Below are 22,449 nucleotides of genomic sequence, written 5' to 3' on the forward strand. Positions count from 1 at the left end.
TCTATCGTGTTATTTACACAACCGAGTTACAATTTTCATCGATACGATCTCTTTTTCTCGTTTTATTGTTGATTGGTTGCTCGTGTCTTCTTATCGAAGAAAAAAATAAGTCCATTGAAAAAAAAAATTCGAATAAAGGGACAAAGGGTTCGTTGACGACTACATTTACATGTTCGAAACAATCTAGATATTTTATTCTTCTTGTTTTTCTCTCTCTCTCTCTCTCTCTTTCTCTCTCTGTCTCTTTCCTCATAGATAAAGCTATAAACAAAAATGTTTTAGTGTCGTTTCGAAATACGTTGAAACTATTTTCTCTTGATATTCTTTGAAATTGACCTTCTTTCAAATTCCCTCGCCGTTTCACGCTGAATATGGCGCGGAACGACCGTTTTCATATTTTCTAGCCCCAGTATAACCATCGCCATTAAATCTGTAAAATGGTACCATTACCAAGTGCGAACGAGAGAATGTACAAGAGGGGCGATAATTTTCTACAGGCTCTTTACCGCAAGTACCTTTTGCCCGTAAGTTTCATTCCGACTGGTAAAATTCTTAAAGGTAATTCGGGCCAGCTTTTTAATATGTCAAAGGAAGAAAAGGACGCGAAGGGACGTATGTGCATTGCTCGTATATACATCACCCACTCATCGTATATGTATGTCAGCCTCAAATTTCACTTCGTTAAGACAGCTCTCGTCGAATCTTTCTTTTTTTTCTCTCCTCGTTCCTTGTAAATCTGATTTCTTTTTTCTTTCTTTTTTTTTTTTTTTCGTGCTATCGAATTTCGTTAAACTTTTATAAGAATAAATAAGTAAAATATTATCCAAGACCGGATAAGAAAAAGAAAAAGAGAGAGAGAGAGAGAGAGAGAGAGAGAGAGAGACTTTGTTAACACATTCGCACTTCCCTTCTCTTTATCTGCACCTTTGCTGTGCTCTCGATCGACAAGCTGTGATATTTTCTTGCTTATATCAATTCTAAGAAGTCCCGTATGGTGCAGATTACGAACAGTTGCCAACCAACGTTTACGAATTCAACCCTTTTAGATAATCTCTCTGCATTATCGTGCACATATCCTGCATATAACTCGTAACATCCATCTAAAAGGATATATTTATTAATAATCATAGTTTTTAATATAAAACGTTTCTTTGAAATTTATTGAAACAATTTTCGACAACTCCAATAATCGATCTTGAACAGTACGTTAAAATTTTACACGCTTCGTAAAGATAGGTACGAGCACGCGAGCTGTTAAGCTCTTATAAAATCTTGCAGTACGAAGGAGCACGACAAACTCGATCCTCTCTCCCGCTTGCACGCGCAGGTGCAGCACGCCGTAACTAATCCCCATTAATTATTACGGAATACAAAGATGGCGAATGGGACTTCCCTTTGTACAGTTCTAAAGTGGACTCATCGCTTTCACGGTTTTTTGCCCTCGCTTATATGTACTTATGCATTTAATACTTTCGTGCTATAAGAGGACACCGTCTTGCAACATTGTGTATGAAAATGTTTCGAGACTTCTCAACTACTATATTTTCTTCTTTTTCTCGCGCTTGAAGTTCGTTTTTCTTTCTTTCCTTTCTTTGTTTTTTCTTTTTTTAACATTGATTATTACGCCGATCAGCGAAAAGATCTTTCGAATTTTTAGAAAATATATCAAAAAAAAAAAAAAAAAAAAAAAGGAAAACGTTTTAACAAATACCGATCGCGTAAAATAACAGTCGTAATTGTAGTTTTCAACTCTATCGACGGAATAGACAATATTTCCTACCTTACCGATCGTCGTTCATTTTGCGTGACGATCGGTTGATAAAAGAGTTTAGCTGCTAATTCTATGAAACTGATAATATGAAATTGTGAAAAAAATTCAATCCAATATTAAATTATTTATTCATTTATTTACTTATTTATTTATCTCTTCTTTTTTCTTTTTATTTTTCTTTTAGGCTAGTCGTACGCTCGCACCATGGGAGCATCTACTACCATGCCCGAGATGTTCTTTTCCTTGCCACGTCGACGGCGAAAAGAACGTGGGAACGTGCTCGAGGCAGGGTTGCTCGATGGAGTTTTGCACGTCGTGTTCTTCGAGGCCCCATACAGGTCCTTGTAAGACGCCCCTCTTGGCCACGCCAACGAAGCGCAATAAGCGGCTCGTCGTCGGTTCCAGGCAGAGCAAGCGAAACCTCAGAAGGTTGTAACAAAGATGACGAGAAGAAGGAAGAAGAAGAAGAAGAAGAAGAAGAAGAAGAGAATGAGAAGGAGAAGAAGAAAGAAAAAAGAAGAAAGAAAAGAGAAGATATAAAGAAAAAAATTATTATTATTATTGTTATTATTATTATTATTATTATGATGATGATGATGATGATGATGATAATGGAAAAAAAGGGCGAAACTTTGAGAAGGAAGAAGAAACGGCGGAAGACTCGTCGTCGGCCGTTCTGCATAAAACGAAAAGTAAAAAGAAAAAAAGAAATAAAATAAAAAGTAAAAGAGAGGAAAGAAAAAAAGAAAATAAAAAATAATCAAAATAAGATCTCATATCCGATCAATGATCCCCGATCGATGGAGGAGTTTGGTCGATCATCGAAAAGAAAAGAGAAAGATAAAGAAGAAGTTGCCTTTACCTATCAAGCTCTCTTCTCGTGTAATATCACGGTATAAGGATAATCGTAGGAGCGGCACGAAGTTTCAACCTCAAATTACGGCCTTGATCGAGAAAGGTATTCGCCATGGCTCGGCTCTCGCACCACGTATGTGTAGTACGTTTACGCGAGAGAGTCGTGGCCTCTCGGTACTTTCTTTCTCTCTCTTTCTTTCTCCCTCTCTCTCAGAAGCAGCAGAAGCCACCGGTGCACCTGAGACCCAGCAACTTCTGGGACCTGCTCCGTTCGTTATTATCGGCGAGTTGCAAGGGCCCTGTCGTTTTCGTCGAAGGAGAAAAAGTGGGAGGCGGTTGTTTGCCAAGACAGAAAGAGAGAAAGAGAGAAAAAGAGAGAGAGAGAGAGAAAGAGAGAGAAAGAGGAAGTGAGATTAGCAGAGGATGGACCAGAGAAGGAAAAGAGAAAGAGCGAAAATGAGAAACCATAAAGCAATGTCGTAAAACTCTCCTCTCAGGGGAGGAGAAAGGGAAGAGATGGGGCTGGATGGGATGGGTGGAGGCAGGTCGTCGCGCCCCCGGATATTTCTTACTTTATTTTCTTTTCCTTCTTTTTATTTCTTTCGTTCCTTTCTTCCCCTCACCCCGCGTCTTTTCTTTTCTTTTTTTTTCTTCCTTATTTTTTTCTCTCTTTTTTTTTTTTCTTTCTTTCTTTCTTTCTTTTCCTTTTCCTTTCTTTCATTTTTTACTCTCACGACGAACGCATCGGGCGAACTCTCTTTTAACGAAGAGAAGAAGCCCCCGGTACACGAATACCTCTTAATGGAGAGCGAGATCACCTTGCACGCCGATCGCGAAACGAGAGAACACTCTTCTCTTCTTCTATGCCTTCCCTTTCGCGCTCTCTTTCATCAGGAAGAATTTATGCGAACCAATCTCCGATCATTCTATCTTCTTAAACGTATTTCCTTCTGTGTTTCATTTACCATGACGTTTTTATCGTTTATTTCTCTACCCTTAGCTCCACCCCCCCCCCGCTCAGTACCCTTTAAAATTTCTTTTTTTTTTTTTTTTTTTTTTTTTTATATATATATATATATATTGTCAACGATGGATAATATGTTTGCTCGTTAATTATTCTTCTTCGTTTTATTTTAATATTTGATTTTTATTCTTTAAGGATATTCACATTCGATGCTTCGTTTTTCTCTGTGTTCTCTATTTGAAAAAAGAAAGAAAAAAAAAAGAAAAAGAAAGTGAGTGAGATTTAAAAAGAGAAAACAAAAAATGTTGTTTATCGTTCTCATTTTTCACATTCTCTTCTCCGTAATGATTTTATCGATCAAAACAAACGGTCCGACGGTTTCTTCGTTTACTTGACAAATTTATTCGACTATCAAATGTCTAATCATCGACGAGCCGAAGACCTCGTTTCGTATGTTTAATCTTTGAGGATACGTCGTTATTCTCGCAATTTAATCGTCGTATCAATTTGTCAAGGAAAATAAAGGAACTCCGGGCGTAAATATTTTAACTTTTACGACGCGTCATTAACGTTTCAAGTTAACTTTTTTTCCTGATTCCTGCTTAAGCGTATTCTAAGGAAAATAGAGGAGATAAAGAAGAGAGAGAGAGAGAGAGAGAGAGAGAGAGAGAGAGAGAGAGAGAGAGAGAGAGAGAGAGAGAGAGAGAGCGAGAGAAAAGAGAGTAAGAGTGTAGCTCTTTTTTTATTTTTTACGAGGGGAGGGAAGTCTCCTAGTTTCGTTTGTGAAAAACGACGAAGAAATACGAAAGAGAGGATTAAGATTGCATTTTTACGATTTGTTCGTGTCTCGCTCACGCGGCATTGAGAAGGAAGAAAAAAGAAAGAAAGAAAGAAAAAAAAAAGAAGGAAGTAAAACTCAAAGAGTTTATGTGGTATAAAAGATAATTGTAAAAAAGATTGTTAATAGAAATTAGAGAAAAGAAATGGAAAGAATTATAGACCGTGCTGAGAGAATCGAATGAGAGTCGTGTGCCATATTGAAAATATGATATACAGATATTTGGGATAGAAACCGGTACGAGAAGTACATTTTTGTGTGCCATCGTTCTTTTTTTTTTTTTATTTTTTATTTTTATCTTTTATTTTTATTTTTTTATTTTTTTTTTTGTAATTTTGCGCCATAATGATTGCCATAATATTATCATCTTTTTTTTTTTTTTTTTATTTTTCCTTTCAAAAGGAGAAAATATTGAAATATTCTCTCGTCGGAAAATATAATTTTCTTCATAAGAAGCCATATTTGTTTTCAGTTGTACGATATCATCATTGGATAAGAATCTGAAATATCTCTCCACATGTAATTTCTATTCTGCGTATATTTCTGCTTTTAAGATTTTAAGGTCAGCGCTAGTTATCTTCGTTAAAGAAAAAATGAAAAAAAGAAAAAAAAGAAAAGGAAAAAAAAAGAAAAAAATATGGTCTTTCTCTGTACCGGTATATACGCTGGAAACGCAAAGACTGCTTGTAAATAACCGAGTGAATAGTAATATATATTTTGTATTTCGTGTGCGTGTGTATTGGCGTTTAAGAGATATCGCTAAAAAGAAGTAAATATTAGCAAAGTAGTATTCTTTTCTTTTCCTCTTTCTTTTTCGTTTTGTTTTTTTGTTTCTGTGTCCTTTTTTTAAATAATATGTATCATTTTTTTTAACGTCCACATTGTATATTATATTTATATATATATATAAATATATATTTAATATATTATATATATATATATAAATATATATTTAATATTCTCCGGATACGAGATGTCAATGAACGTTTCTCTGGGATACACGCTTTGTGAGCAAATTATCAAATTACCGTAGTATTAGCGAATATGTTATTTTAAAAATTTTTTTCCCTTAATTTTTAATTCGAAATCTTCTGCATGATTTGTTTTACAAAAAGAGATAATAAACGCGAGACAATGATCTTCACGTTTCGGTAAAATTCGGTCGCATGATAATTGCAAATTGTATATGTATTTTGTACGCCTGTGCTTAAGTATTTTACGAACATAACTTTTATACTCTGCCGTCAAGGTTATTTCTTAGAAGAAAAAAAAAAAAAAAAAAAAAAAAATCAAAAAATCAAAAAAAAACTCAAAAAAAGACATCGAATGATTGTTTTTTTTTTTCGAATCTCAATTTGTAAATGCGAGCAGCACACGCACAAGACATTTCTGTGATAAGAGATGCTATCATTCCAGTGTGCATAATGTTTTTTTTCTTTCTTTTTTCTTTTTTTGTTTTTTTTTTTTTTTTTTTTTTGCAAAAAAAAATAATCTTAAACCAACTTTTCGCTCTAGAAACTACTGTTAAATTTTGTAAATAGGTATAATATATTTTTAAGACCGCACAATGTAAATTATTTATCATTATTGTTCAACGATAAATGATAAAGAAATTTTTTATGTTAGAGAAACACAAGGTATTAAAAAGAAAAAAAAAAAAAAAAAGAAAAATAATCCGATCGATGGTAATCTCGTTTTAAATTGATGAATATTTCGCATATGCGGTCGTGGTAGTATGAATACCAATTAATAAATAGATTTTAATGAAAAAATCAAATATGCTTAAGTGAAAAGTATGAAAAAAAAAATTATCCTTTTGTAAGCTTCATGAGCCATATTTTTATACTTAAATGTCCGTAATAGTCTGTAAAAATGGTATTGTAGGTACGATATTAGTATAGTAGGTACGATTAATTTAAATGATAATATTATATAGTATTGTTTCATAATTTTTACGAACGAAGAATATGTGCCTTATAAAAAAGATAGCTCATAGATTTTTAAAGATTTAAAAAAAATCGCTCTCTTATTTTTTACAACCTTGTAAGTTTATGCGCGCACGCATGCAAAGAGATAGTATGTTCTTTTATTGTGTACTTTACTCTATTTTATTTTTTGTTCATTTTTTATTTTTTTTTTTTTTTTTTTATTTTTATTCTTATTTTTATTTTCAAAATACAAGTAGGATTTTAGACCGAACATACCTCAGGTTTGCAACTGTTACCAAAAGTGAAATATTTCAGAATTGCCATACTTTCAGCACATAACTATCTTTCCATCTTGATACATCGATCCTTTCCGCGAATACGAAATGGCTTGGACCCTATTTTTTGTTGCTCTCTATCTTGGGTCGTTCTCACCCGTGTATATTAAAAATACTCAGGAGATACTTCCATGGGAAACCAATGCCTTTTTCTTTTTAGAGTAAGATACTTTATAAAAATCCTTAGCGATGAAAGGGTGATGCCAAATAAAATGCATTGTCTCGATGCAGTTAGTTAAACAAAACATTATATTTTTCTAGCGATTTATACTATCTTAATGCTTAGCGTGTAAGAGTTTGTAATACATTTGATTGTTCAACAAACGATACACCGATGCAATAATGCTGAATATACTCTCCGTTACGTATTATTATGTATTGTAAGAATCAAATTTTCCTTTTTTTTTTTTTTTTATACTCGATCAAAAACACGTCTTATTTTTTAATGCATTGATTTATGCTTCTTTAAATTAGAAGCACGATCGAGAATATTAGGAGAATTTGGTGTATCTGTATTATCCTTTGTCAATTGAAAATGTAAAAACCCTTGCATATAGGGTGCGTTCCTGTATTTTCGGTTTAAATATAATTTTTACACAAATTGAAAATTCAACTCATAACGCTGTCTCTTTAAAGGCTGATTCAACTACCTTTTGTTCGAAGGTACCATGTGTGACTTCAGCGACAAGTGTGGACAAAATATGAACTACGAATAGAAGAGGGGAGGGAACGTTATCCCCATCATGCGTCTATCGTATTGGTTTATAACCTTGTGTTGGTTATTTCCCCTCTCACACGTACATAACTATTGGTTTTGTGTGAGTTCGAGTTAATAGTTTAGTAGATTGTGAACTAACACTTTACAGTCTCCTCTCATATATATATATATATATATATATATATCTTTCTTTGATGAAGCGTGCATCTTGCAGTGATCTCCGTCCGCTAGATACGTGACATCGGTACGTATTTAATTCACGATAAATACATAAATAATAATAAATATAATTGACACATATAATAATTAATATATAAATTTGTTAATTTGAAAGAATTAATTTTGAATTTAATTATATATTATCTATTTATCTGTAGATTATAATCTTATTGTCAATGTAAAATACATTAATGTTTAATTGAAATTAAATTGAAAAGTTCATTGGAAAAGTTTTCTAATATGCAATTATTCGCTCGATAATACTTATTGCGTTACATGATTTACAATTAAACTTTACAAGTAATATCGACTTAGGTCTCATTACGTGGAAGTTGCTACATCTGGAGATCCATGGATTAATGGTGACTCTATTTTAAAATCCGCGTTCGTGAAATAATCTAATCATGTCTCTCTGTGCTAATACTCACGTGAGTGTTAGAATAATAAAGTGAGTATAATAACGTTATATCTCTGTAGGAGAGTCAGAGCCCCGAATAACAGGACAGTCGTAACATCATCAGCTATATATACTTCACTACAATAAGTAAACAACCTATTCGTGTATCCTGAATTTCGAAGAACGAAATACAACAAAGTCCCCGATAGAATTTTTAATCGCACCTTCTATGTCTTTTCTCTATCCTTTTTCGTATTTTCGCGTAAAAATTGATGATGAATTTATCCCTCGATGATCCGTCGATGATGATTATAGTATTGGAATTTTATATTAAAATTATTTGACGTTTCTCATGACTTCCCGTCTTTTTAATGTTTAAGCAAATGTACTATTGTTTAAATATTAGTTTATTCTATATCGTGTATTTTAAAGATTATTTAAATAATTGCAAAATTTATTTTGTAAAGTATTAATTTATAAAAATTAGCTTTTTACATACACAAACAAGCAGATAATCGCTACTTCATGGAACAAATATATCCCATTTAAAATTTTATTCCCATATTGTATATTCAAGAATGATATGGAAATCAGTAGTGGGGATAGGATGTTTTTCTTATGTCGCAAATTTCAAGGAGCACCACAGTACAAAACTTTTTCTATGCGAAAAATATCAAATACAGGATTTACGCCAACTATGAGAATAAACGTAATTCTTGATCAATTTTTATGAACAAGATTTCATTTTAAAGACAAAAGTTTCATTTAAGATATATCTTTATTGAATTTTTGAAAAAGTTTTTTATTTGTCCATAAACTATTCTCGAAAAGTATCATTTTTTAGCACGATTTTTTTCAAAGAAAATAAAAATTGGAAAAGAATATGTCCTAGATTAAACCTTCGTCTTTAAAACGAGACTTTGTTCATTAAAATCGATCTATTATTATTCCTATTCTCATTGATGGTGTAAACCATTGTAAAACGAGGCTTAATGAACGGCCTTAATCATCTATCATTGTATTAATTGTTTATTTATTATTATTCCTTTTTTTTTGTGTGAAAATAAAAAATAAAAAACAATTAAATAGATTAGAATATTTTTTTTTTCTATTTACAAAGCTCACATAATCAGGAATTTCCATAAAATTCTAGCTATCAATGCAAAACAGATCCCTATTATTATTGTAAGTTTCATTGTATCACTAGATATTTTATTATCAAATACCAATGATGTTAAAGATACGCGTTGTGGATAACAGGCCTCTCCACTTATTGGTTCACCTTCCATCGAATGTTTACTGGTTCGTACGATTTTAACAGATAGCATTTTGCCTAAATATTCTTCTTTCATAGGTACTAATACTTGTTCATAAAATTTATTGTGTGCAACGTAATGTAATTTGTCGTGAGATATTTCTGTTACTAATACTTTCTGTATTTCTCCAATTTTATGGTTGTAAGGTTGATAAGATTGAAAAAATTCTGATAATCTTTTAGTTCTTTTTTTAACTTGTTGAGGAGGCACCTTAGGCATTCTAGCTGCTGGGGTGCCAGGCCTTGGAAAAAATTGATTTATAAATAAACTTGGAAATTTATACTTATTACATAGCTTCATAGTTTCTTCAAAATCATTCTCTGTTTCTGTTGGAAAACCACAGATTATGTCCGTTGCTATGGTCAAATTTGGAATTTTCGATTGCAAAAAATTTACAACAAATTCAAAATCTGAGCAGGTGTAATCTCTTTTCATATCATACAATACCTGATCGCTTCCAGATTGTACAGGTATATGTAAGAAACTGTAAACTTTTGGATGATCTAAAATTCTACTCATTTCTTCTAAATGTTCAATTATATAAGGTGGATTGGTCATACCAACGCGCATCATACAACCATCTGGTATAACTTCCACCAATTTCCACAATAATTCAGGTAAACTAGTACCAATGTCTCTGCCATAAGTTCCTGTATCTTCAGACGTCAACCATAATTCGCATACACCTTCTTCAAAAGCCTGTTTGGCACGTTCTATTATTTCTTCAGGAGGATAACTTCCAAGTTCACCTCTGGCATGTTTTGTTTTGCAATAAGTACATTGATTCAAACAGCCAGTATTTATAGCTATGATCTCAATCAAAGGATTCCTTCGAACTTTTGGAAGGCTTAAGGATGCACCTCCAATTTTTTTCCCATGCTCTTTCTTTTGGCTTAAAAATTTTACAGTATTTCCTTTAAGCGTTTCTTCTACCACTTCAACGATTCTGTCAATTTGTTGTACTCCCACCATGCTCAATCCTTTTAAAAATGAAGACTTTGGAGCACCTTGAGGTACACACCTGAAAATATAGAAATAGGTGTATATTACTTCTCCAATAGAGAAAAAAAAAAAAAGAAAAAAAATAAAAACATTTATATTTTATATCATACCCTGCAACAACAATATGTTTTCCATTTTTTTGCCCATATTCGATCTCATTTCTAAAGTGATCCTCGGCAGGAGTTTTAACCGTACACGAGTTTAAAAGCCATAAATCTGCATCAAGCTTATCATTAGTTAAATGATAACCATATGCCGCAAGTTGTCCAGCCATGTATTCGCTATCAGAACTATTGTGAGTGCATCCCCATGTTTTCACATAAATCTTTTGTGTCCCTGGTATAATGCTTGATAAAATTGTAGGCTGTGGTAATTCTTTTTCTTCTTTTTTACGTTTTACATTACGTACAGTAATGTTTTTTTTCGCAGAAAATCTTTGCTTTGGAGTTACATCGTGCGAGGATATTATGTCCTCGATGTCTTCAACGTCAGCACATGGTAATATCATATTTTTATTTAATATTTCACGTATTTAGAATGAACTGTTAACTTCAAACAAAATATTAAGTTTATTACTAATTCAATAAAACATAATATATATAATAAGTCATAGTAAACATTTCTTTTATTTCATATTATTATCTATACACCATTTAAAAATAAAATAATTTTGAGGTTAAATTCATGGTTAAAACTGTCCATGTTAAAACAGTGTGATCAAATCAGTGATACCAACTTGCAAGTTTATTATTTTAATATTATAATCATTCGTCACATTATAATTTACATGAATAAATGAATAGAATATAATCGTTTAGACAGTAATTTGATACTCAATTTTGTATTATAAACGATTAAAAATAAATACAAGAACAAATAGTTGGATGCTGAATTTATTTTGATGATCCAATTTAATCTGATTCAATCCAATTAATTGTCAGACTTAAAGGCGTAAACATGATAGTACTTGTAAAAATGTTTACTATATTTTTAATCGTATAATCTTATGACAATTATAATAATATATTTTATCGCCGTAATATAAAGTAAATGAAGTAAATAAAAAATAAGTAAAATTTTCAAATTAATTCGTGACAGAAGGCAAACAAATTTATCGCCTTTTTAATTGAAACCTTTTTATTAGGAAAGAAAAATATAATAAAAAGAAAAGAAAAAATTAATAATAATAAATTTGCAAAGAAAATTTAGTTTCCAATGTACATATAAAAATCAGCCTTAATAGGAAACCGCCATTTTGAGATGCACCGTCATAGTGGTCAATTGTTCTCTCTACGGATCACAGCACATACGCCTACCGAGTGTGCTCGGTGTTTGAGAAAGATACGTTAACGGTTTGAATAAGAAAATTTTTTCACACAAGTTGGTTTATACAAGTTATGTGCATGGGGCCCTTATTTGGAAATAATCCGTCGCGAAATGCGTCGAAGAATTTGGTTGAATTCAAAGCAGGGAAAATGACTATGAAGGGGAAAATGGTTTATCCAGACACACGAAAGGGACAGGTTTACGTTCACCAATCGGACGATCAATTAATGCATTTTTGTTGGAAAGATCGTACAACAGGAATTGTAGAAGATGTAAGACTTATTTCACACATTTCTTTGTTGAAAATTAAAAAATTGTAATAATCGTGTAAAAACGAAATATAACTTTTCGTGCCTATTCTTATAGAATTCTATCGTTTTTCAGGATCTCATAATTTTCCCCGATGATTGTGAATTTAAGCACGTTCCAGCATGTAAAACTGGTAGGGTATATCTGTTGCGATTCAAGTCATCAAGTAGAAAATTCTTCTTCTGGCTACAAGTAAATGATTATAATTAAATTTAATCAATAATCTATATGTATATATATATATATATATATATATATATATATATAATTTTATATTAAATTTTTAAATATTTTTTTATATTTCAGGATCTGAAGACTGATAAAGATGAAGAATATTGTAGGAAAATAAATGAAGTTTTAAATAATCCACCTACTCCTGGTTCTCAAAGAAGCGGCAATGCAAATCCAGATGGAGATTTTCATAATCTATTAAATAATATGTCTCAACAGCAATTAATGCAATTGTTCGGTGGTGTTGGACAAATTGGACTGGGCAGCTTATTGGGAACTATGAGCAGGCCTCATGGTATCCAAAGTACTAGAGCGTCTACTACAACTGCATCATCACCAGTTACAACAAGTGTCGCCAGACCACCGGTATCTCAAACTCCAGCACCTTCTACCGTCACTGAAACTACGAAATCTTCCAGTGAGTAAAAATATGATTTAGTTAAAATAGGTTCACAACATTGGAAATTATAATTTAGGTAATAATAAATCATCACCAAGAACAACAGCACCATCTACACCTGTGACTACTTCAGGTTCTAACAATAGAATTCAATTGAGTGACCTACAAAGTTTCCTCTCAGAAATTCCAACACCAGCTGGAGCAGAAGCTGTTGTTCAGGTAATATCATATTTTTCTTTATCAGCTTGATTATTACATATCTTTGTGTGTGACTTGCATATTTAGTCAAAGATTATCTGATATTTTTTTTAAGTACCTGTTTTGTAATCTGTCTTATACATGACATATTATTGTAGATTTTATTAAGTTTTGCACAAATTTTATGTTTGGTAAAAAATTTGAAATTTATTCTTTGACAAAATATGTAGAAATATATTATGTTAGATGTAAAGATATTATGAAAAATATATTTATATTTTCAGGCACATAGATAGGTGTACAAAATTAATTATTCTTTATTAATGTGGTGATATCGTTATTAAGAATGTGTTTACAAAGCTTTACGTGCTCCTAGATAGAAATTTTTATATATGGACGTTTTAGATGATTCATCTGAAAGGAGTTATCTATCTTGATACTAATTATATCTATTTTACAGCTCTATCACTATCAGGGATGTGCCATTCTTGATAATACAACCTGTTTAACAAGTACAATTTATTTTGCATTTTGAAAATCTTGAATATTTTTTTCCTATTAATCGATTAAAACGATATAAAAGTTTTTTTTTTTTTTTCTTTGTTTCTTTTTTTGTTGTAAATTTTTCAAAGAGAACTAATGATATTTAAATCTAGGAGTGTAAAGTTAATGTAAAATTATATACATAGTGTGTAGTGGTACAGTGATATTTCACGTTTTTGTTATTAACTAGTTTAGATACTATATTTGTCAGTTCATATTTGTCTGCGGATAATACTATTAACAGTCATATGACTGTGCATAGAAGCCAACGTGCGATACAATTTTACAGAATGCTGCTCACGTCTGTCAAGACTTTGTAAGGCTTTAATAATCTATGAGAGACACACTGTCTAACCACTTTAGTATCAATATTGTTTAGTTCAACGTTTTGGTCCGTTTACATTGATATTATTCAAAGAAATTTGCAAAGTGAATGGTGCTTTATACGTTATATATTAGTGTTACTTTGATACCTTTGGTCTGTGATGTGAAGTTACTATCAAGTTTACTTCAATTGCTCAATGATCGCAGTGTTTTCTTAAAATTATAAAATTAACATTATACAAAGTTTGGTTTATGGGTTATTGTAAAATTTCTTCATGTCGGAGAACTTACGGTATCGCCTATAACTAGGTCACTATATACAGAGATATATATATATATATATATATATATATATATATATATAGATATATATAGATATATATAGATATATATATATATATTGAGGAAATAAAGAAAAAAAAAGAAAAAAAAAATAAGAAAAAGTAGGACGTCGGTATGGTATTTTCTTTATTTAATACAATTCTGCATATGAACTTTTCCTGGCTGTCGGAGACACTGGCTCTGTTGAGCAGTTGGGGGAATTTCTCTGGGATTATTTGTTGCTTTCGTTCAGCTACAGCACGGCTTATTATCCAGCAGAGGGGCATAGCGACAGAGCTGACGAATGTCATCTCAACGACGATTACGACAACGGAATCTCTGGAACGTGCTATTTCCGCACACTTACCACCTGGAGACAACCTGTGTACCACGCTATCGTCTCCCCAGTTCTCCCAGGCGCTATCAATGTTCTGGTCTGCTTTGCAGTCGGGCCAGACGGGCCCAGTCATCCGTCAATTTGGCTTGGGAACTGATGCGATCAATGCAGCCACCAGCGGTAACATCGAAGAGTTCGTCACCGCTTTGGAGACAGAAGCCAAGAGCGGACAAGGACAAGCGCAACAAGGACAAGAAGAGAAGAAACGATCGCCAGGCGATAGTCCTGGCAAGAAGGAAGACGATGACGACGGCATGCCTTTGGATTAAACCATAAGAATTTCTTTTCCTTTTTCTTTATGTTCTTTATTTTTTTTTTCCTTTTCTTATTTTTTTTTCTTTCTTTTTTTTTTTTTTTTTTTTTTATAAATATATATAAACGTAATTCATGATTCAGAAATTTGATATATATTATGTACGTATTAATCGACTATGTATAATAAACGTTTCTCCAATGATTACGTTTCATTATATTTTGAGATATTTAAAAGAAATTATTTGATTTTTAAACATAACGTTTATTTATACGAATTGTTTGCACTAACAAAACGTTTAATTACTCTTTACTGCTTCTTTTTTTTCCCCCTAAAAATATAAACGTTTAATAAATAGTTCAACTTAATTAATATTATCCTATTATATTTCATCGTCATTAAGAATATGTATATTTACAATTTAATAATCAATAAAGTGCAAATATTTCATTATTATTGATGCGTTTTCCATGGAGAGGGGGAGGACATATACCGGAGAAACATGCTTAGCGCGTCAATTACCATTTATTAATTTTCGCATAAGGATTGTCGCATTTAAAATGAATTGATTTTAAAGGCGGGAAAATGTTGACCAATGAAATACCTTCGATTAATGCGCACAACAACGTTATTGGTCACATGTTACAATCGATATATGATATCATTTATCGTTTTTACGATCGTATTATACTTTGACCGCGGATACATACGTTTTTTTAAAGGTTAGGTTTCTCTTTCTCTTTAATCTTTAATCAATAATTTAATATCAAGGAAAGTTTTATAATCGTATATATCACGAAAGAGATTAATTTCAATGTTTTGTAACATGTCGTAAGACACCGCGTGCGTCGTATAAATTGTGCGCATGTAATTCAGCAAACTGCTTCATTGGTCAGTCGATTATATCATTGCTCAGTATCGGATCAATATAAGGTACTAGACAAAGTCGATTAATTCAAATTTATTTCACCTATCTTTTATTTAAGATATATGCAAATATTGCACGTCATATTGCGCGGAACACTCGTTATTACGATAAACGCATTATATATAATACTAAACGATTGCGCATGAATCCCGTCATTATTTCAAATTCATTAGTATAAAGCGAGTTCGTCACATTAAAAATAATTCTTATTTGTACAAGAAATACAAACTGACGAATTAAAAAGATTCTATAACAATTTGTGTCATTGGTGTCATTCGATGAATCGTGATTAGAATGACGAATTTCATATGTACGATCAAATGATACTACATTTAAAAAAAAAAATATTAAGTAGTGAAATAATATCATGTCGATATACAAGATATATTCACACATATATACGTGTTGTGTATCTGTGTAGTATGTGTATAGAGGATATATAAGAGGAATATAAAATCTGTGACAGAGATAGGATCAAAAAAAGAGAGGAGTGTATGGCGGCACTCGGAAGTAGGTTCGAAAGGTTGAGCGCGCATCGGTCGGCGGCGAGCGCGACGAGAACACGTCGTCGGTCTTCGTCTCTCGCTACGGTGTTTGTAAACAAGCGGCGCCCTAGTAACAAAAACGATAGCGTAGGGGGACGTCGTAAGGGGTACGTTCCTGAGGGGTCGGCGCACGCGCAATACCGTTCGAATCGAACAAGTAGCGTGGTGGGGGATCCCCTACTCGCGAATGTTGATCGCCGAAGCGTTCGGCGAATTTCACTAAAAACTCTCGCGTCGAATTTACGTCGGAATTGTGCGCGTCTCTTGGCCCTGTCGACGATCGCTCGTCCAGCCGGATTTCTCGCTTATTTCGTTAGAGTCGTGTCGCGTTGTCGCGGCCCTGTGTCACGCTGTGTAACAGAGGGAAACGGATACCCCGCTATAATGGCATTGTTGTGATAGCGCCACTCTCTAGATATCTAGATATATATACATAGGTAGGTGTTAGTAGTGGGTTATAGAGGATAGAGGTGGTAGTCGAGGGTAGGAAGGCTGGCCTGGCGGGAGAGACGAAGGAACCGCGACCGAAGACGTGGGTTCACTTCATCTCTTTCTCTCTCACTGCTCTCTCTCTCTCTCTCTCTCTTTCTTTCTCTTTCTGCAGCTCCGTCTATGTGCGTGCCGAGTAAGCGAGTTAACCGAGAGCAAAAGATGGAGAGAGAGAGAGAGAGAAGACGCGCGCGCGCGCGCGAGTGAACGAGCGGCACCGGACCACGTAGCAGGCGCGCGCGCGCGTGCTTTCTTCCGCGCGCACACATTTACACACGTGGATACACATACGAACGAACATGTACATATATACAGACGCGCGCATACGTCGCGTAGAATAGCAACCTTGACACTTGGTGATCGTTTTTGGCGGCCCCGTGCCGCTCTTCTCGACCATCTCCCCCGTCATATTCCTCTCTCTCCTCTCCTCTCATCTCTGTTTCTCTCTCGCGAAGGCCTCGCAAGTGAAAGTTGCCATTCTTTCTCTCCTTTTTCTTTCCCTTTTCCAGCTCTCCTTCTCCATCTCTCTCTCTCTCTCTCTCTCTCTCTCTCTCTCTCTCTCTCTCTATCGCACGCGCTCGATTTTTCTTTTCTTTTTCTTCTGTTCCATACGAAAAATAAAAATAAAAGAAAAAAATGAAAGGAAGTCTGGAGTGCCAAGTCGCTTTTGAGAAGAAAAGACGCGCGAAAAGGAACATCGTGTATATTGTGCGTGTATATTAACTACGTGGTTACGTACACGCGACGAGAATCAACCGGATAATAAAGTTTCTGTCCTTGTTTAACTGAAACAATGTTTAGTTAAAATCCTTTTTCGTTTTGATGATTCAACGATTGAATGAATTTTCGCGCGCTATCTCATCGGTCATTCTTTCTTTAATTCCCCATCAATATCGAGAAACGTGTCTTCTTTCACTGCCATCGGAGGTTATTAAACATCGTCTCGAGGATTGTTCGTTCGTGCCGGTCGATGGCCGTCGAAGAGAAGACGGCAACCAGCGTGAATCATCGTCGAGCGATTCGCGATACGTCGACGGCCGCGCGACCGACCCACTTCTTGCCCTTTCCTCGGTTTCCCCGGAGTACGTCAACGACGACGACGACGGCGACGAAGAAAACTCCGTTTTTATTTTCTCGAAACACATACCGACACTTTATTTACGCTTTACGAATTAACTTTTCCCGATATTTTAATTTTTCTCGATCAGAAATGCCCAAGAACGATAGAGGGGAAATCATGACGGAGAACAAGGCGCGATTCGCCGTTCAAATAATCCCGATTTACGCGCCTTCAAAGTCGATCCGAATTTTACCGAGCTTTTTTAACGAGCGATACCGAAGATGTACGAGTGAAGATAGAGAGAGAGAGAGAGAGAGAAAGTGGGGAGAGAGCTTTCTCGTCTCTCTTTTCTTCGATTATTCCTCTTCTCCTTCGCAACAGCATTCGCACGGTATCTTTCCTATCGAATAGATATCGGCCAATCGCGATGACGAGAGATAAACCGAAATCCCTGCACAATCTATTTCACGAAGGAAATCAAATCGGAATATTCGCGACATTCGCATTACTTTCTCTTTCGAAATTATCTTGGAAGAATTTTTTCACCGGATCTAATTCGTCAAGAGGAAAATAATGTGCGGTTAAAAAATTAACGTTTAACCTAAAATCTCTATAATTACGTTTTCATTATATCGATCCGGCCAACTTTCTGTAATTTCTCTGCATTTCTCAGAGAATAATTCGATTTTTAATGCCGAAACGAAAATAAATTATTTTATAGATTATTTATGAGTTGCTCTTGACGATGATAGTAACGATAATAATAATAATAATAATAATAATAATAATAATAATAATAATAATAATAATAATAATAATAATAATAATAATAATAATAATAATAATAATAATAACAACAATAATAATAATAATAATAATAATAATAATAATAATAATAATAATAATAATAATAATATTCGTTGAACGAATATCAGTCTCTGAATATCGCCTGGTACATTTTCCTCGCCTCGCCTCGCAAAAAAAAAGGGCAATGACAATCGATATTAAAACGGATAAGACAAAGGCGTGTGTTTTTCGATCGAATGCATCTCGTTCGAGCGGAAAAACGTGCCGAGTTGCTCTATATCATGGATCATTGAGAAAAGCAAACAAATCTCAATGATACCTCTTTCTTCTATTGGCTCGTTCTCGTTCATTTATCGTAATCATTTTTAACTTCGGTATCTTTCATCGATTCTATTCGATTCGATTTGTCGATTGTTGTTCCAATAATATTTTAGAGAATGAAAAAGACAAAAAGAGAAAAAAGAAAAACGTTTCTTTGTAACCAAAGCAAGAGATATGCTTTGATTATATATATATATATATATATATATATATATATATATATATATATATATATATTATTTCCTTTTTTCTTTTCTTTTTTTCCTTTATCCCCTTTCCCTTTTTTTTGCAGCCTACGAAGCGCTCGGCAGGGAGGAGTGAAGGTGGAGGAGGGAAAAGGCGCGATAAAGAAGGAAAATATATATGTCAGAATGGAACAGAGTGAGAAAGAAGACACGTAGAGGATCCGGAAGAGTGGAGGCTCGCTAGCTCGCGCGCGCTCGAACCTCCGTTCATTCACGGTCAGAACGACGTACACTGTCGTTGCTGTTGCTGCTGCTATACTGCTGATCGTCGTTGTCCGTCGTCGTCGTTGTCAATTTTGTCGTCGTATCCCTCTTGTGTCGTTCAGTGCCACATCAAAGTTTACCATCATCGTCACGCGTGGCAACGTTTGCGCGACGAACAGTGCTAGAAGATAATTTCCTTCTTTTTCTCTTTTCCTCTCTTTCTCTCTCTCTCTCTCTCTCTCTCTCTCTCTCTTTATCTATCTATCTCTCTTTCCCTCTTTTCCTCTCTCTTTTTTCTTTTTCTTTCGCCAGTGAATCATACGTTTTCTCGCGAGTGCAACAATGTAGTTTACTTCCTCCGTTCTTCTCTTTCCCCCCTTCTTCCCTTAATTTTCTTCTTCTTTCTCTCTCTCTCTCTCTCTCTCTCTCTCCCTTTTTTTCTCTCTCCCTTCCCCCCTCTCTCTATCTATCTCTCTTTCTCTCACTTAGTTTCAAGTGAAAAATCGAAAGAAAATGAAACTCGGCACGTGAAAGACCCGGCGAAAGAAGAAGGAGAAGGAAAAAAAAGACAGGATCTTATGAAAAGAAAAGAAAAAAAAAGAAAGAAAGAAAAAAGAATAAACGTGACCAAATTGTTGTTGGCGCGAACGCACCTGGTTCGATGTGCTTGTGTGTATTCTCCTACGAGTTATATCTACGTCGAAGACGAACGCATTAGTTGTTTACGGGGGGAAAAAAAAAAAAAGAAGAAGAAGAAAATATATCAAAGGTGAGTTTGTATTTTTGTTAGATGATAATTCGTTTTTTCTCTTTGTTTTTTTTCCCTTTTTTTTTTTTTTTTTTTATTATTCTTTCTTTCTCAGCCTTCACATTTACGTATCTTTTGATAATTATGTTTTTTATACATTGTATATTTTTACATTTTCAAAACAATGACAACTGTGTTATACTTGTTCGCGTTATCATTTATATTATATTTTCAAATGATAACGAAAGGAATCGTAATTCTACTAATAGTTTTTCTTTTGAACACCTGTGTGCGTAGTATTGTACGCATGATATCTATGTATGTATATATATATATGTATATGTATGATTCTTCCTTTTTTGCTCTTTCAATGCATATCCGTTTCTTTCTTGCGACTTCAAATATAGGTTATAATATTATTGCCAGTTGTATCAAGAGAACGTTATTTCTTATTCGAGATCATTCCGCCGTAATGTGTGCATCGGGAATATATCTTCGATGTGCTGCTTTAAGTTCCAAAGATTTTGTATATAGTGTAGAAAAGATGTATATATATATGTATATATATACGTTAAGATATATATAATATACGTTTCGAAGGTTCGACGAAATGATGAAAATTATTGGTTATCGAATGAGAAGTCCCTTTCTTCTTCGTTCTTTTATGATTATTTTTTCTTTCCTATGGTCTCGAAAATTATTCAAGACACGCGAGAAAATTCGAAACTCGATGTTTGCAAATTTCCTTTTTGGTAATTGAGGATCCTGAAGATAAAGTGTTTTTGTTCGATGAGAAAACCACTAACAATTAATTGGTATCTCCTTTGTCCAAGGATCGATTTTAACGTATACCACAAAGCTATTAAAGAAAATAAGAACACTTTTGTAAAACGCAACAGGGCTTCACGAATCTTAATGTGTGTGCGCATGTATAAGTATATTTATATTATACATACATATTTACATCCTATTACGCACGTACTTTTATGCGTTCATTGTGTTCAGTTTGCCATGGTTTCTCCGTCATATCCGTTAAAATAGTATTCGCGTTATATTTTTTTCATATTGTTCCCACGTTTTTTTTTTTTTTTTTTTTTTTTACTATAAAGAAACTCATACATGATCACATATTCCGAAATATCAAAAATTTTTGAATTTGAATTCGATTGCATGCAAGTTAGATCGATACAACTTCGAATCGATATCGTCGATTATCAAAATAATCGGTCATACGTTTGAATGAATACGAATCGACAAAAAAAATAAATCTCTACAATTGCCTGTGCGTGCCTCTTTAAAAATCGTATTAATCGTATTTTCCTGTTAAACTTGCTGATACTCGAATAATAACGATTAAATTAATTTTTAATGAATCAATAAAAATTTTAATATATACATGATCGATAAATACTATGTCGCTTTTGTGAATTTATTTTACGAGTAGAACCCTCGGTAGCTCCATTAAAATATTCTTAGCCATGCTAATTAACGATAAATTTATTGAATATTTTCGTGTTATTTCGTCATTCTAAAGGCACTTCAAAATCATTATGTTCTCTTTCCTATTAATTTTCAACTATATTTTTGAGGTTATTATATCGCACGTGTTGTTTGCTATTAGTTAAACAAAAAAAAAAAAAATTTCTTTCTTTTTTTCTTTTCTTTTTTTCTTTTTGTGTGTAAATACCTTTGTCTTCCTTAATGAAGAATGACCACGAATCTTCCACGAAGAATAGTAATAAATATCTTGATATGTATAACCTGTACGAGATGTATATGTAGTTCTTATTCATACGCGTTTACGATGGTCTCACATGAGCACAATTTCAAAGGTCGAAAGAAAAGAAAAGAAAAGAAGAGGAAAGGGGTAATTGAAAAATCTTAAATAGAAAGAATTGTTAATCGATCGCGAAACTTTCGAAACCGTCCTCGTCTTTTTCTTATAATATTGAAATTAAGGAGAGATTAAAGTTACTCGTTAAATACACGTGCTCTCTCTCTCTTTTCTCTCAGCCCTTTGGAGTGTCGCGTTTCTTCCCCATCAGATGTCAGCACAACTAGACAACACTCTTCCTTATATACCACTTACTTTACCCTAATACTTACAAGCAGCTTTTGTTTTCTTTATTTCTATGAAATTATTCAATAAGAATTTCATTATGATCTTTGATTCATATTTCACATCTTCTTTTTTTTTCTTTCTTTTTTTTTTTTCCTACATTAAAATGACCATCTTACACATTATAATTTTACGGAATGTAAAAATTGTTCACATTATTTACGTTATTATTTAAAATGTTAAATCGTTGCGAATGAAATGTTTTTTAAAAAAATTTCAAAAGATATTAATGGAACGTCGATTTTGATTCGAGTGGTATAATAATAAAGGAGATGTATCGGAACGATGCGATGTGCGCGCATGCGTGACGAAAAAGATGGGGGTAGGGGAAAAGAAAT

General features: G+C 33.4%; 3 protein-coding genes across 4 annotated transcripts in view; 2 read left to right on the top strand and 1 right to left on the bottom strand.

The window, feature by feature from the left end:
* Positions 1 to 7,308, top strand: part of LOC124426774 — a 32,661-nt gene extending 25,353 nt beyond the window's left edge. Inside the window, exon 2 of the mRNA XM_046968879.1 lies at positions 1,956 to 7,308. Coding sequence (XP_046824835.1) covers positions 1,956 to 2,207 — 252 coding nt within the window. The 3' untranslated portion in view covers positions 2,208 to 7,308. The remainder of the gene's footprint in view (positions 1 to 1,955) is intronic.
* A 1,803-nt stretch (positions 7,309 to 9,111) lies between these two features.
* LOC124426769 (threonylcarbamoyladenosine tRNA methylthiotransferase) lies at positions 9,112 to 11,357 on the bottom strand. Its single transcript, XM_046968866.1, has 2 exons — positions 10,454 to 11,357; positions 9,112 to 10,362 (listed from the first exon to the last, which is right to left on the bottom strand). The coding sequence occupies exons 1-2, from the start codon at positions 10,849 to 10,851 to the stop codon at positions 9,147 to 9,149; spliced, it is 1,614 nt and encodes a 537-aa protein (XP_046824822.1). The 5' UTR covers positions 10,852 to 11,357; the 3' UTR covers positions 9,112 to 9,146.
* Positions 11,358 to 11,592: 235 nt separating this feature from the next.
* Positions 11,593 to 19,144, top strand: LOC124426776 (proteasomal ubiquitin receptor ADRM1). Of its 2 annotated transcripts, none has more exons than XM_046968884.1 (6): positions 11,593 to 11,941; positions 12,054 to 12,170; positions 12,285 to 12,627; positions 12,686 to 12,828; positions 14,272 to 16,555; positions 19,088 to 19,144. In XM_046968884.1, the coding sequence occupies exons 1-5, from the start codon at positions 11,741 to 11,743 to the stop codon at positions 14,659 to 14,661; spliced, it is 1,194 nt and encodes a 397-aa protein (XP_046824840.1). In that variant the 5' UTR covers positions 11,593 to 11,740; the 3' UTR covers positions 14,662 to 16,555; positions 19,088 to 19,144. The 2 variants fall into 2 exon arrangements, with proteins under 2 accessions (XP_046824840.1, XP_046824841.1); XM_046968885.1 differs by having other exon boundaries at positions 11,595 to 11,941; positions 14,275 to 16,555.
* The last annotated feature ends 3,305 nt before the right edge of the window (positions 19,145 to 22,449 follow it).

Source organism: Vespa crabro, chromosome 9 (genome assembly GCF_910589235.1).
Source record: "Vespa crabro chromosome 9, iyVesCrab1.2, whole genome shotgun sequence".
Taxonomy (NCBI): domain Eukaryota; kingdom Metazoa; phylum Arthropoda; class Insecta; order Hymenoptera; family Vespidae; genus Vespa; species Vespa crabro.

Excerpts from the sequence above, each read along its gene's own strand:
- LOC124426769 (XM_046968866.1), bottom strand. The coding sequence starts at position 10,851 with ATGATATTACCATGTGCTGACGTTGAAGACATCGAGGACATAATATCC. Across the intron at positions 10,363-10,453 it reads AAACATATTGTTGTTGCAGG|GTGTGTACCTCAAGGTGCTC; the intron begins GTATGATATAAA and ends CTATATTTTCAG.
- LOC124426776 (XM_046968884.1), top strand. The coding sequence starts at position 11,741 with ATGTGCATGGGGCCCTTATTTGGAAATAATCCGTCGCGAAATGCGTCG. Across the intron at positions 11,942-12,053 it reads CAACAGGAATTGTAGAAGAT|GATCTCATAATTTTCCCCGA; the intron begins GTAAGACTTATT and ends ATCGTTTTTCAG. Across the intron at positions 12,171-12,284 it reads AATTCTTCTTCTGGCTACAA|GATCTGAAGACTGATAAAGA; the intron begins GTAAATGATTAT and ends TTTATATTTCAG.